Source organism: Mchenga conophoros, linkage group LG3 (assembly GCF_057382185.1).
Source record: "Mchenga conophoros isolate Kocher_MC1m ecotype Shallow Benthic linkage group LG3, M_conophoros_male_GT1.1, whole genome shotgun sequence".
In the NCBI taxonomy this organism is placed as follows: Eukaryota; Metazoa; Chordata; class Actinopteri; order Cichliformes; family Cichlidae; genus Mchenga; species Mchenga conophoros.
The window spans coordinates 40920646-40935055 of NC_140528.1; the positions used below are offsets into that span (position 1 = coordinate 40920646).

Consider the following 14410-nt stretch of genomic DNA (forward strand, 5'->3'; position numbering starts at 1 on the left):
TTTTATTGTTAATTTTCTCTGAATCATACAGTAATTTGGGCTGTGGATCACAGGGGTGAAAGTGGAGATTAACCAAAACTGGGAGTGGATTGTGAAGTAAAATAGTGTCAGGACAGAAAACACTGCGTTTCTAAGCCAGTCGGCACCTATACCGTAATATGCGTAAGAGTAGTGCAACAACATTTTAGGTGCGGCTGGCGGGGCGGCTAGCTTGACTGCGACTTCGTAAGTGAGGGCTCACTTGACCGCAGTCAGACGGGACGGTTGGCAACTCTAATAACTTATGAACAAAATAAAGTGCAACATCATTAACTTCATAGCACCCACCCAGCTAGAAACTCCGTCATGCTAGCTAGCACGCAGTACGGAAAAAGTCAGAATAACGAAAATAAACTCCACCTAAACTTGGTTTATATCTGACCCAGATAGACTGCAGGTCATAACTTCTTACCTGAAGTTCAGTTCACACTTGGACCGGCGGCCGCCTCGGGTCTCTTTTCCTTCTGCTTCCCTTTTCCTTCATCCACCTGCTGGCCTCCACCACTTGCTAATGTTACTGAATCTGTGGAAGCTCCGCGATAGCCACCACACGAAGTAACGAGTAACGACCCTATCTAAATCCCAGTAACGAGTAACGCGTTCCTGATTTTGGCATAATAACTAGTTACCGTGCTCGTTACCACAATAATAACGTAGTTACTGTAACGCGTTACTTAATAACGCGTTAGTCCCAACACTGTTTATCACACACTAAAACACTTCATTTCTTTACTTTAGGTCAGACCACTGAGTGTGAGACTATAAATATTGACAGGGTAATGAACACTAGTCAAACATTCACCATGTTAAACCTTCTCTATACTTATATCTTCCTGATAAAGTGCAACTGAAAATGCACAATACATACTGTACTGTTCGGTACTGGTGTTTTACTGTGTTTTGCACCCGCTGAATGATGTCCCTGCTGTTTATAGTGTGCCAGTTGAAGCTTAATTTTTATTCCTTATTTCATGGTAAATAAAAATAAGATTGAACAAAGAGGGAATCCCAGAGTTTATTGATCCTGCAGAACTTATATGGAACGCTTTTACAGGTTATAGAGGAAATTAAAAAATATAAATAACATGTGGATGTCCTCTGGTCTGAGGTGCTGGGGGAGTAGTTAGAGACCAGCAGCTGGACGTCAGTGGTTGGACTGGTGGACTACTTCAGTGAAGAGTAGACGATGTCTGGCTCTGGTTTAAAGTCTGAACACAAACACACACAGTTCAAACAACAGCAAATATTATTACAAGCTTTGTAGTTCAATCAAGACCTCCAATCTCCACCTCTCTGCATCACACACAGTCCCAGTTCAGACTTTACTGGGACTAGTTCAGAAATCAATGAGCTGTCGACACTCTAATTAAAGTTCACAGAAGTCAAACCTTGAGCTCAAAAACAATTTGCTCTTTAACTGCATTAAATGACGTTAAAAAGTCAAACATTTGGTTACGTGGTTAGCTTAGCTTAGCACGATGGTTGGAAACATGGTGAGCAGCTAGCTTGACTCGGTTAAAGATAAAGAGCAGCTGTACCTGGGCCTCCTTGTTCTGATGTTTGTTTGTTCATAACTGACATCTTCAGTTCTCACTGCTGAGTCGACTGCAGCTGAATTTCTGTCTGTGTAATAAATAATAGAACACATTTGCATTTCTGTAGGTGCACAACTATAAAACTACATCATCACACTACAGCAAAATGTTTTAATTAATAAGCGGATTAAATATATATTTTTTGAAAGCTCAGCACCATTTGTACAGTTTTTTTTTCTCTCGTCTTCACACCTTTGCTCTGAAACACAAAGTGACCACAAAGAACTGGGGGGTGTTTCTGTGTACGGGGCAGGTGGACGACCACAAAGCTGCCAGTGAAGACTGACACTCCTCACCACAGAGTACAAATCAAACACTTTTCACAACATGAGCACTAATATTAGACACACTGGTATGCTGTGATGACTACTGTTATACTAGAATTACTACTTTATTTAAAATAAAATTATATATAAATACTGAGATAGATCAAGTTTAAAATGTCGGAGTCAAAAAGTCAATTTAAATTAAAACTGAATAAAATGGAAACAGTCCTTAATGTAATTAATATTGACCTTGAATGGATGGTGATCTGTGTGGAAATTTTATTAAAATGCTTTTCCAAATTATGTCTCCGTGTTCCCTCCTGTTAAAATAAACAGCTCTGTGTTGAAACACCTGCAGCTGAAGTGTTTCTTTCTATCAGAAACAGGATGCTGGACGACTGCAGAGCTGTTAGCTTCAGTTAACCACAGACCACAAACACACAGTCCAGCTCACAGTGAACAACACTCAGTAAGTGTGAAACATGCAGACGGTTGCACTTGACTAAGTTTTACTTAGTACCATCAGTTCTCGATGGAACTGACTAAGCATTTCTAATTTTAAATGAAGCAATAAATGTATCACAAAAGTATGAAATTAAATATTGTGATTTCAATGTTTGATTCTTAAAATCTCACATGGTAAGAGTAGGAAACAGTCTTCATATTGACCTTGAACTTCAACAGCATTCCGAGGGAGACTGGGGACATTGAGTCCGAATGGACCATGTTCAGCGTCTCCATTGCCGAAGCTGCTGGATTGAGCTGCGGCCGCAAGGTGGTTGGTGCCTGCCGCGGTGGTAATCCCAGAACCAAATGGTGGACACCAGAGGTGAAGGGAGCCACCAGGCTGAAGAAGGAGTCCTATCGGGCTTGGTTGGCCTGTGGGACTCCGGAGGCAGCCGACAGGTATCGACAGGCCAAGCGGAATGCGGCTCGGGCAGTGGCTGAAGCAAAAACTCGGGTGTGGGAGGAGTTCGGAGAGGCCATGGAAAAAGACTTTCGGACTGCCTCGAAGAGATTCTGGCAAACCGTCAGGCGTCTCAGGAGGGGAAAGCGGTGCTCTACCTGCACTGTGTATAGTGCTGGCGGAGCGCTACTGACGTCGACTGAGGAAATTGTCAGGCGGTGGAAGGAATACTTCGAGGACCTCCTTAATCCCACTGACACGTCTTCCGAGGAGGAAGCAGAGTCTGGGGATGAGGGGAATGACCCGCCAATTTCCGGGGGCGAGGTCACTGAGGCAGTTAAACAACTCCTTGGTGGCAGAGCCCCTGGTGTTGATGAGGTCCGCCCCGAGTTCCTGAAGGCTCTGGACGTTGTAGGGCTGTCCTGGTTGACACGCCTCTGCAATGTTGCGTGGAGATCAGGGGCAGTACCTGTGGACTGGCAGACCGGGGTGGTGGTCCCCATCTTTAAGAAGGGGGACCGGAGGGTGTGTTCCAACTACAGGGGGATCACACTCCTCAGCCTCCCTGGGAAAGTCTATGCCAGGGTGCTGGAAAGGAGAGTTCGTCCGCTAGTCGAACCTCGGATACAGGAGGAACAATGCGGTTTTCGTCCTGGTCGCGGAACACTGGACCAGCTCTTTATCCTCTCCAGGATACTTGAGGGTGCATGGGAGTTTGCTCAACCAGTCTACATGTGTTTTGTGGACTTGGAGAAGGCATTCGACCGTGTCCCTCGGGGTGTCCTGTGGGAGGTGTTGCGGGAGTATGGGGTGTCTGGCCCATTGCTACGGGCCATTCGATCCCTATACAACCGTTGCAAGAGCTTGGTTCGCATTGCCGGCAACAAGTCGGACTCGTTCCCGGTGGGTGATGGGCTCCGCCAGGGCTGCCCTTTGTCTCCGGTTCTGTTCATAATTTTTATGGACAGGATTTCTAGGCGCAGCCAAGTGGCGGAGGGCTTTCGCTTTGGTGGCCTCAGAATCTCATCTCTGATTTTTGCAGATGATGTGGTTCTGTTGGCTTCATCGGGTGAGGGCCTCCAGCTCGCACTGGAACGGTTCGCAGCCGAGTATGAAGCAGCGGGAATGAGGATCAGCACCTCCAAATCTGAGGCCATGGTTCTCAGCCGGAAAAGGGTGGAGTGCCCACTCCGGGTCGGGGATGAGTTCCTGCCCCAAGTGGAGGAGTTCAAGTATCTCGGGGTCTTGTTCGCGAGTGATGGGAGAAGGGAGCCGGAGATCGACAGACGGATTGGGGCTGCGGCTGCAGTAATGCGGACGCTGCACCGGTCCGTCGTGGTGAAGAGGGAGCTGAGTGTAAAAGCGAAGCTCTCAATTTACCGGTCGATCTACGTCCCTACCCTCACCTATGGCCACGAGCTGTGGGTAGTGACCGAAAGAACGAGATCGCGGATACAAGCGGCAGAAATGAGCTTCCTCCGAAGGGTGGCTGGCCTCTCCCTTAGAGATAGGGTGAGAAGTTCGGCCATCCGGAAAGGGCTCAGAGTAGAGCAGCTGCTGCTCCACATCGAAAGGAGCCAGCTGAGGTGGTTCGGGCATCTGACAAGGATGCCCCCTGGGCGCCTCCTGGGTGAGGTGTTCCAGGCATGTCCCACCGGGAGGAGGCCCCGGGGCAGACCCAGGACACGCTGGAGAGATTATATCTCTCGGCTGGCCTGGGAACGCCTTGGTGTTCCCCCGGATAAGCTGGAGGAGGTGGCTGGGGAGAGGGAGGTCTGGGCCTCTTTGCTTAGGCTGCTGCCCCCGCGACCCGGCTCCGGATAAAGCGGATGAAGATGGATGGATGGATGGATGGATGGATGGATTTCAATGTTTGATTCTTAAAATCTCACATGGTAAGAGTAGGAAACAGTCTTCATATTGACCTTGAACTCAAATACTTGGCAGCCATCTTGGTCATGCATCTGGGCAGATATTTGTGCAGTTATTTTAAAGCCCCGACCTAAATGACAGGCAGGTTCATAGCTTTTAATTGGCAGAAAAAAAAATGCATGTATAGAATCATCAGTGAAGTCTGATAAAACTTGTGTAAATAGATTGGTTATTTTGCCCTGACTCAAGATTTACCCCACAGTTATCCTTCAGCTACATCTGTGTGAAGTTATGTGTTATATGTCTTCATTAGAACATTAAACAAAAGGGAAGCTTTTCAGAGCTGAAAACCTGCAGTTCCTTCAGTGTTCACTTGAGGCTCCATGTGAACATGTCCAGTACACATTAAATTCCCCACGCGAGGGAGCAACATTTTAGACAATGTTTTCACCAGCCAGAGAGAAGATTACAAAGCCCTCCCCCACCTTGGTGCCTCTGATCACATCACTGTTATGCTAATGTCGATATTTGTGTGGCCAGAAAGATCCTCAGAGGCACTGCAAGACTGCTTTTCCTCCAAAGAATGGGAGATCTTTAAGTAGGCTGCCACACACAACAACACCACAGGAATATAGAGAAAATGTCATTGCCTACATCTCAAAATGCATCGATGATGCCACAGAGACCAGGACTATCACTGTCCGGGCCAATCAGAGACCATGGCTCAGAGGTGAGGTCTACAGGCTCCTGAGGGGGAGAAATGCAGCCTCAAGAGCTGGGGATGAGGTGAACCTAAGAACCCCAAGGGCAAACCTGTCACGTGGCATCAGAGAGGCGAAAAAGGCAGTACTCCAGGAGGATTTCACAGAGCTTTTGTGGCAGCAGAGATACTCTGAGGATGGGCAGAGTATCGTCAGCGTGCCGGTCCCACCTCTTTATGGGATGAGCTAAAGAAATTCTTCTTGAGGTGCAGAACCTCACCCCCACACAGAGGATCCCTTGCCAGGATCAACACATGCAAAGCCCCAGGTCCTGATAACATCCCAGGACGAGCACTGAGGGACTGTGCTGTGAAACTCACAGATGTCTTCACAGACATCTTTAATACATCACTGAGCCAGGCTGTCGTTCCCGATGACCGATAATGCAATTTCAGCTTCACTCAGCCCTCACACATCTGGACACTAGAGACTCATATGTTAGAATGCTGCTCATAGATTTCAGTTCAGCGTTCAACACCATCATTCCCCAACAACTCATTCCCTGGATCTGCTGGGGATCAGCACCTTGCTGTGTAACTAGCTGCTGGATTTCCTGACAGGAAGACAGCAGACAGTACGGGTTGGCAGAAACACCTACGGCACAAGAACAATGAATACGGGGGCTCCCCAAGGATGTGTTGAGCCCTCTTCTGTTCACGCTGCTGACCCACAACTGCACACCATCACACAGCTCCAACATTTTCATCAAGTTTGCAGACGACACAATTGTGGTAGGTCACATCAGCAACAACGATGAGACCTACTACAGGAGTGAAGTTAAACATCTGGCCGAGTGATGCAGCAACAACAACCTTTCCCTGAATGTAGAGAAGACTAAGGAGATCATCATAGACTCCTGGAGAACTCACACCCTGCACACCCCACTAACCATCAATGGTGCTGCCGTGGAGGGTAAGCAGCACCAAGTTCCTGTGTGTGCACATCTCAGAGGATCGCCACTCATCCGTCCACCAGCTTCTTCAGTATGTTGCCATGAGGAAGGAGACTGAAGAGCCTCCGGGCCAGAACCAGCAGACTGAGAAACAGCTTCATCCATCAGAGTGTCTCACACACGAACTCCACACCTGCACTCACCTTGTTAGAGTTGCTGTTTTGAGATTGTCATTTGTGCTAAGATATATATAATCATTGTGTGTATGTGTGTTACTAGGTTTTATAAGCTTCTGTGCAGACATGAGATGAAGGAAGCAGCCTCAACGCTATAATTTTCTGTTATACATTTAGAATCCAGAAGATTCTATTCTTCTAAGGTGCAAGACTGTTTATTTCTGCTCTACACACACGTACACATGTCAGCTCTTTGAAAGGTCACATCCTGTACAGGGCATCTGGAAAGGTTTATAAGAAACTATGCCTATGTATGTGATGGCGAAGAACACACACCTAGACAGGCGTATACTTGCTAACACACACATGCCCGCTTAAGACTGTCACGTGTTCCATTGAACTATGTGTAACTACATATTCATGTAATCACTGTTGTCAATTAAAGAGGCAGGGAAGGGGAAGTCAGCCCAGGTTGGCTAAGTTCAAGTGAAGACTAAAGAGCTCTTGACCTTGGCCGGCTTCCCTCGCGAGAGAAAAGACAAAGAGCGCCGTCTTGTCCTGTTTTGCCGTGCAGTTGGTTGTCTCTGTTCCAGCTGGGTTTGTGCCTTAATAAACCCAACACTGCTCTTCCCTCTGAACTCCTCGAACATACAAACTCTGACCCACCACCATTGCCCTTTCACTGACTGCCCCACCCCCACTTGCACACGACATAGCCACAGTCACTATGATTGTGTTGGACACTGCTGTTTATATAATTGTATGTTATTGTGTGATGTTGTAAATAAGACGTTTATTTTATTTGTATCTTTTTTTCTTCATATTAGTTTAGTGCACACTGAGGGCCATGAGGTATTGTCAATTCAAATTCTTGTGTGTGACTGTACATATGGTCTTTGACAACAAAGCTGACTTTGACTTCACTTTTGACCAATGCAGAGAAGAAAGAAAAGAGATGAGACTGATCAACATGTTTACTACGTTAACAAAGAGCTGAAATCTCAACATGAACTCTTCTATGAAGAAAACACAGTACTACCTCTGCGTCGTCTGATTGGCTGTTTTTGAAGTTTTGACATCACAGTACATGACATAAGTGATGATGTCATCTTCTTCAGCTTCTTTTCCATCTGTTAAAATTTTCCAAAATGAACAATTATGTAAATTAAATATCTAAACAAAGATTACATTTAGGTTAAGTTGTTACTGTGATCATAGTGAATGTGAACTTTATTCTAGTAAACAAACTCAAACATGAAAGATCAGGAAGTCTGAGTCTCACCTTCAGGTTTCCTGTGAACACATCGTCTCACCAGCAGAACCAGTAACACCAGTAGAACCACAACACAGACTGATCCAACACATGACAACACAGAGAGAACAGGAGGAGAGAGTGATGGAGGAAGAATGATGGAGATGGAACCAGGGTTAGAGGTGGATGTAGGTGGAGGTGTGGATGTAGGTGGAGGTGTGGTGGTGTGTTTGTCTAAAATAAAGCAAACACAGTCATTAAGTTGTCGTCACATTGTGAATGTTGAAAGCTGCAGAAACACAGACAGGTGAGTGTGTCACCTGTGACAGTGATCCAGCTGGATGGAGACTCTCCATGACCGCTGATGTCACACTTGTAGAGGCCTTCATCAGACCTGGAAACATGCTGGATGGTCATGTGACCTGTAGGCTGCTTCCTGATGAGGGAGCCATCTTTATAGAAAGCAGCTGGGAGGTTGGAGGGAGTGGTCTTTGTTTTACAGAGCAGAGTGACGTCATCTCCCTCCATCACAGGGAGGACAGGACTCTGCAGGATCACTGATCCACCTCAACACAGAGACAAACTACAGCATTTCATCCATTTACACACAGCTTCATCAACACTAACTCCACACACTCAGCTTACCAGTGACTGTCAGCTTAACCATGTTACTGATGGGACCCTCTCTGGACTCACACCAGTAAACTCCACTGTCAGATGTGAGAATGTAGCTGATACTACAAGAAGAATTAGCTGAATTTGTCGGTTTTCCCCATTCTGCTCCACACTGGGTCCTCTGCAGGTTGGTTGCATTTCTCCTCAGAGTCCATCCAGCAGAGCTGTCGTCCTCCTCACAGCTCAGAGACACAAAGTCTCCTTTAAAGAACTGAGAGCTGCTGGGACTCACAGTCAGACGAGCTGTGAGGATTAAAATGAAAAATGATGATCTGTTAGACTTTTGTCCAACCAGTGGTGTGATATTTTTTTTTATTTCATCAGCTTTACATCTGATATTGATTCTGTAAACATGAAAGTGTTGAATCTGATTAAAACATTAGCAGGATGCACTTTTACATCTGAGATTCATTGTGAAACATGAACCCAATCAGGTCATATCAGTGAGCATTTCTCAGGTTTAAACTGTGACAGAAGAAGGTTACTGACCTTGGTTTGTTGTGCAGCTCAGCAGTGAGATCAGAACTAAAGAGAAATGACACTCAGGTTGATTTGAGGTGAACATAAAGAACAACTCCACACAAATAGCAAAGCTATATGTGGAAGGAAATGATGACTTAGGACAAGCTGATGGCATAAGATGTAAGTACAACTCCTCCGGTTTCATATGCAAAAAAAAATTACTGCGCTAGCTTACGTGGTTGCAGTTCTACAGGGATTTAAAAATAGTTACGCAAAATGGAGTGTGCATGCTCCCACTGGTTTTAAAGGGTCAAACACAATTTATAAATCATTTCATTTTATTTTTATTAACATAACTCACCACATCCAAACTTTTCTGGCACACGCCATACCACATTTGCATCGGAATATCATGCGGTGGACAGCAGGAAAAAAGCATTTCAAGAGCTACTTTGCAAAGTGCAAGCTAATCAGCAGCAACTCCATGTTTGATGCAACATGCTTCAATAAAAAATGGAAAAACAGTCTATATATTCTCCTAATCATTGAGCCATTAGGGAAAGAAGGGACCAGCTGGTGACTTGAAGTCTGAAGCCATTGCGTGGCCGGTAATATTACAAAAACACTAATCAGAAGTTAACCTAACCTAAGTCTTTGGACTGTGGGAGGAAACCTACACATACACTAACCACCACCTCTGTGACATTTCTGCTGTAGATATAAATTGTAAATGACTCTATTTTATATTTTTTAACACTTCTCACCACATCCACACTTTTCTGCAAAGCCTGTACTGACGTGAAAGTGGCCACAAACTTTAGACTCTTCTTCACAAGTTTTATGTGAAATTGAGCTTCTAGAGTTATTTTAATGATTTACATCTATTTGCACTGACTACACTGTGATTATATAGAAATTTCCCACTGCATTCAATTAACCCAGTAAAGTCATGTCTCCACTGTGCAGCTGTGTTGATATAATGAGTGAAAGATTTGATCTTTTCACTGCCTGCTGTGTTTCCTCGACTCCTGAGCAAAGATAAAGAGTCAGTTCAGACCTGCAGTTGGTCCTCGTGGTGTTTTGAACTTGAATTCAGCCTGATTTGTTTTTCATGTCTTCTCCTCCATCATCAGTTATCAGGAGAGCAGACAGTCAAAGTACAAGAATTCAAACAAACACAGAGATTCTACTTACAGAGCAGACACAGCACAGATGTTTCCTTCATCGTCCTTCTCACTCATTTGAGCTTTTTTTCATTTCTGTCACTGACACCAAGTAAAGCCCGCCCTCTTCCTCTGAGCACCAGCTTTCTATTGGTTCAAACACAGTGGGTAACTAAATTCTTATAAAAAATGCAAGATATAAACACACAGATGGAAAGAAATTTCAGAAACAAGTTCTATGTCCTCTGCTCTTAGTGATCTGTAGTTTGGTTGATGAACAAATCCATGTCCATGTAGTGGACGTCCCCCTCAGTGAGAGGCAGATATGAGCTGAAACACAGGAATCAAACCAGGGACGCTGCTGTTATGGAGCTGAACTGGAACCATTCAGACACTGAGGCCCTCTGAGCACATTTTAATTACAGCTGTGCAGAGACACACTGATGACTGACTGGAACACTGTGATTTACATTTTACATGAACACCATCCTCACACATGGTTTATATGTGGCCACTAGAGGGAGATGTTGGACTTTAAACACTAACATGGATACAAGCAGATCATCAAATTGAGGTTTCAACACAACTGAGTTTGATGCTCTTTGATGTTTGCACAAGTACACGAGCCTTAATATACAAGGAAAAATGTCTTCTGAAACATCTGTTGGGTTTTCTTTGTCAAACTCTTCTAAACTCATATTAAAAACAAATATGTTGGACAGAATCAACCTTTTGGGATTTACTTATCTGGATGATTGAGCATGCACACACACTGCCATGTCTATGTTATGTTGTGTACTGGTAAAGGTAGCCTGACTCAATTTAGATCCAGTTGAACTTTGAAGTCATATTGTGAGCTGCAAACCTCCAGGTTTAACTTTAAAAGGCAACTTTTGGGGTATAAATATAGAAGAGTCTGAAAGAGGTGTGGCCACAGCTGAAAAGCCCAAGCCATGGAGAAAGGAGGACTCTGTAAACTACTTGGTTTTTTGTATCATTTCTGATGACAATGTTAAAAAGGAGTTAAAAACGTTTTATGTTTTTGTTTTGGCTTTCCATTATGATTTTTTGATTTGATTTATTTTTACTCAATCCTGACTGCGCACCATAACAGAACACCTGTTCTGTTATGGTGCGCAGTCCTCGCCAGTTGACCGACATGTCTATCCCTAAATGTAACGGTCTTTTGCATTAGATTTTTGTTGCATTTGATGTTTGTTGCATTTGATATTTAAGCTGTATGTCTGGATTTTGTTCCTTTGCGCCCTCTGGTGGTGAACTGTGTAGGGTACAGCATTGCTGTTTGGGTCTCCACCCAGCCACTTTTCTTTTGCTAGCGCACATGGTGTCTGCATGCTGCAGCTCACAGGTAGCTCCACACATGGAGAAAATATCGTTTAAAGAGTGGAAATAATTGACAAAGAAGATGGAAGATAAGGCAATAAGGCCATAGAGGACTATTTAGCACCTCCTGGATGTCAGCTCATGAGGTTTGTGTATTTTAAATGTTTATTTTCTGTAATTAAGGATTTTTGATTGATTGACACTACGTACAAGAGCGCATTTTGATGTGATGTTTTTGTTTTATTGTTTTGTCCGTGAGCAGTTCTCACGGGTTGCCAAGACCAGAATAAACCCTGTTTTATAACTACATTGTGCGTACGTCAATCCTTGAGGGTGCTACACTAAATTTGATTCTGTTCATCTGGACGTAGCGTTTTCAGTAGGAGAAACCTTTCGTCACTCATCCAAGAGACGTATTCACCCTCAGCTGACTGCAGGTTTCCCCAATCTCATAAACAGTACATTACATAGCATAAATCCTGGCAATCTTTCTGGCAGCGTACATATCACTCTGTTTGTGTCGGGGGACCCGATCCTTGGGGTGGACCAGTTTTTGGCCACAGAGACCCGGTGTTTAGAAAAAAATGCATCTCAAATGCTCCGATACTCCTGACACATACGGGATCACTACAGTTTTTCGCTTGGGCAGCGGTTGTCCTTCTCTCCTGGATCGGCTGGAGATTTCTTTAGGCGCCTTCCCAGCTTTGACAAAAGTCCGGCTGGGATAACCACATTTACTCAGGGCCTTCTTGATGTGATGTTCTTCTGCCTCCCTGGTCGCTGTGTCAGTGGGGATGGTGTTCGCTCTGTTTTGTAGCGTCCTAATGACACCCAGTTTGTGCTCCAGTGCATGATGAGAGTCAAACCTTAAATACTGAGGAGGGGGCCTAGGGGTACATCAGTCACCATCTTACAATGCTGTGATTGCAGCTATTCCACCGTTCTCTGTGAATGGTACTCATGGCCTGTTGGGTCTGTGTTTCCACAAGCCCCGCTAATTCTAGAGACTTATTCATCATGAAGAAAACAAGACAGTCGATCGATCAAACACTTGTGCAAGGGAGGCCTCGTCTGTGTCCACCACGAAAATGACCTCGACCACAACCTCCCTTGCTGCCCTTTTTATTGAGACACAGTTCACACAAAACACGTCAGAACAAAGCCACGCCCCCTTGGTAAAAACAAAAAACTGAGTTCTCTACTTCCTGTCTTCACTTTTTCTACTGAAATAAAAGAGCTGATGCAGAGTTTTAATCTAAGTGGTGACGCCTGTCGTTCAGGAGAAAACTGCAGAAAAATTGCTATTTGACGCAGTCATGTCAGGTTGATTTGGGTTCCAGAGATTCGTATTATTGGGTTTTTATTTACTGATCTGATGATGGGGAACTGGGGTTTAACTTCTGAAAGTCACAGAGAAACTTTGATTTCAGTGAACTGCAGATAAAATTCAATAAAATCCAAACACTCAGATATGAAAGCTGAGCTAAGAGTAGGCTAGCTTTCGCTGAGAGTTTGGTTATCTGATAGCTTGGTCCATTTTTTAAAATTTGAAAATATTGAAAAAGTAATGAAAAGTAACATAGCACTAGTTTATTAAACAGCAATGCCTAAGCAGCCCTTAGTTTCGAGAAGAATAATCTTTAATCTCTCCTGTTCTCTTTCTTACATCTTTTCTCACTGAGTTTCGCTCCATGAGAAACAGTCCATCCCTGAAACAGTGTTTTCTGATATTTGTTGAGATGTTTGAAACATGTACTTTGAAATTACCTGTCACTTCCATCCATCCATTCTCTTCAGCCTATCCTTATCAGGGTCGCAGGCGGGGCCTATCCCGGTTGTCATAGGATCAGACCCATCACTGAAAAAAACAAAACTAAGGTTACTCTACAGTAGAGCTAGATAGATGCCGAATTACTGCAACTTAAACTTGATTGACTTTTGCAGCACGAACACGTGACAGGAATGACAGAAATGCAGACACGTCTACAAATGTTTTGGCAGCATCAGCTGGGAGGAAAGCAACAAATTGCAGCCCAAAGATGATCTGGCTGGACATTAGCTAGAAATTCACATGATAGCCTCATGTGACAAATCAACATCAGTCACATGGGTGTATCAAACATGGGCTGCAGAAAGAAAATAGACACATATGAGAAAAGTGACCCACTGAACCCAAATCAGCTTCAAATTTTGAAAACTATCCTGGGAAAACATTCTTACCTATGACCAAAACCTGGAGAGTTGAGTAAGCTCTGCAGTGTGGTGGCAGATTTCAGTTCTTGTGTGTTAATCACATATTTAATCATATCACATTAGTTATAGTAATTTCACTTTCTGACTTAGTTGTATGCATGTTCACTACAGAGGGGCCTTGTGCTCTGCACACACAGTGAGACCATTGTAAGGGAGACATTAAATAGATAGTGAGACTCTTTTTGCTTATCGAGGGATGCGGATGTTTAGGTAGGGGCCCTGTTATGAAGTTGAAGGTCTACAGGCATCCTGCTTGTAGGGAGGTGACGGGTGGTCATAACTTTCCTTGGATTGGGGGGGGAGTCAAGGATGAGTTGGACTGAAGGTATAGAGATACATGATGTGCTGTGGAACGTTCTTTATTTGACAGTGTTTGGGAAGGTATAAAATTGTTCATGGGCGGTGTCTTTCCTCAGAAAACTGTTTGGTGTTAGACCTGAACGTTTTCTCCACATTGCAATGTGTTTATTAAACCCACTTCAAATCAAGCTCACTGGGTGTGTTGCAGGTTATTGTTAAAATTTTCATAACAGCAGCAAAGGAAGCCCAGCAGAGGATGAACTTCCTGAGGCAGCTGAAGAAATTCAACCTGCCAACACGGACGATGATGCAATTCTACACTGCAATCATCGAGTCCATCCTCACCTCCTCCATCACCGTGTGGTACACTGGAGCCACTATCAGGGACAAACAGAGACTGCAGCGTGTTGTGCGCTCTGCTGAGAAGGTGATTGGCTGCAGACTCCCATCTCT

General features: G+C 44.4%; 1 protein-coding gene and 1 pseudogene across 3 annotated transcripts; one reads left to right on the plus strand and one right to left on the minus strand.

The window, feature by feature from the left end:
• The window catches only part of LOC146578653 (uncharacterized), a 563460-nt pseudogene that overhangs the window by 267023 nt on the left and 282027 nt on the right, over positions 1-14410 (plus strand).
• LOC146578665 (high affinity immunoglobulin gamma Fc receptor I-like) lies at positions 1035-10155 on the minus strand. Of its 3 annotated transcripts, XM_085268969.1 has the most exons (7): positions 10092-10155; positions 8925-8960; positions 8406-8678; positions 8081-8326; positions 7791-7994; positions 1578-1662; positions 1035-1247 (listed from the first exon to the last, which is right to left on the minus strand). In XM_085268969.1, exons 1-7 carry the CDS (start codon positions 10120-10122, stop codon positions 1241-1243), a joined length of 882 nt encoding a protein of 293 aa, XP_085125095.1. In that variant the 5' UTR covers positions 10123-10155; the 3' UTR covers positions 1035-1240. The 3 variants fall into 3 exon arrangements, 1 of the variants encoding a protein (XP_085125095.1); XR_014891509.1 differs by lacking the exons at positions 8081-8326; positions 8406-8678; positions 8925-8960; positions 10092-10155 and adding an exon at positions 7548-7638 and having other exon boundaries at positions 7791-7869; XR_014891510.1 differs by lacking the exons at positions 1035-1247; positions 8081-8326; positions 8406-8678; positions 8925-8960; positions 10092-10155 and adding an exon at positions 7548-7638 and having other exon boundaries at positions 1598-1658; positions 7791-7869.

Excerpts from the sequence above, each read along its gene's own strand:
- LOC146578665 (XM_085268969.1), bottom strand. The coding sequence starts at position 10,122 with ATGAAGGAAACATCTGTGCTGTGTCTGCTCT. Across the intron at positions 8,679-8,924 it reads GAGCTGCACAACAAACCAAG|CTCGTCTGACTGTGAGTCCC; the intron begins GTCAGTAACCTT and ends TAATCCTCACAG. Across the intron at positions 1,663-7,790 it reads TGTTCACAGGAAACCTGAAG|ACAGAAATTCAGCTGCAGTC; the intron begins GTGAGACTCAGA and ends TTTATTACACAG.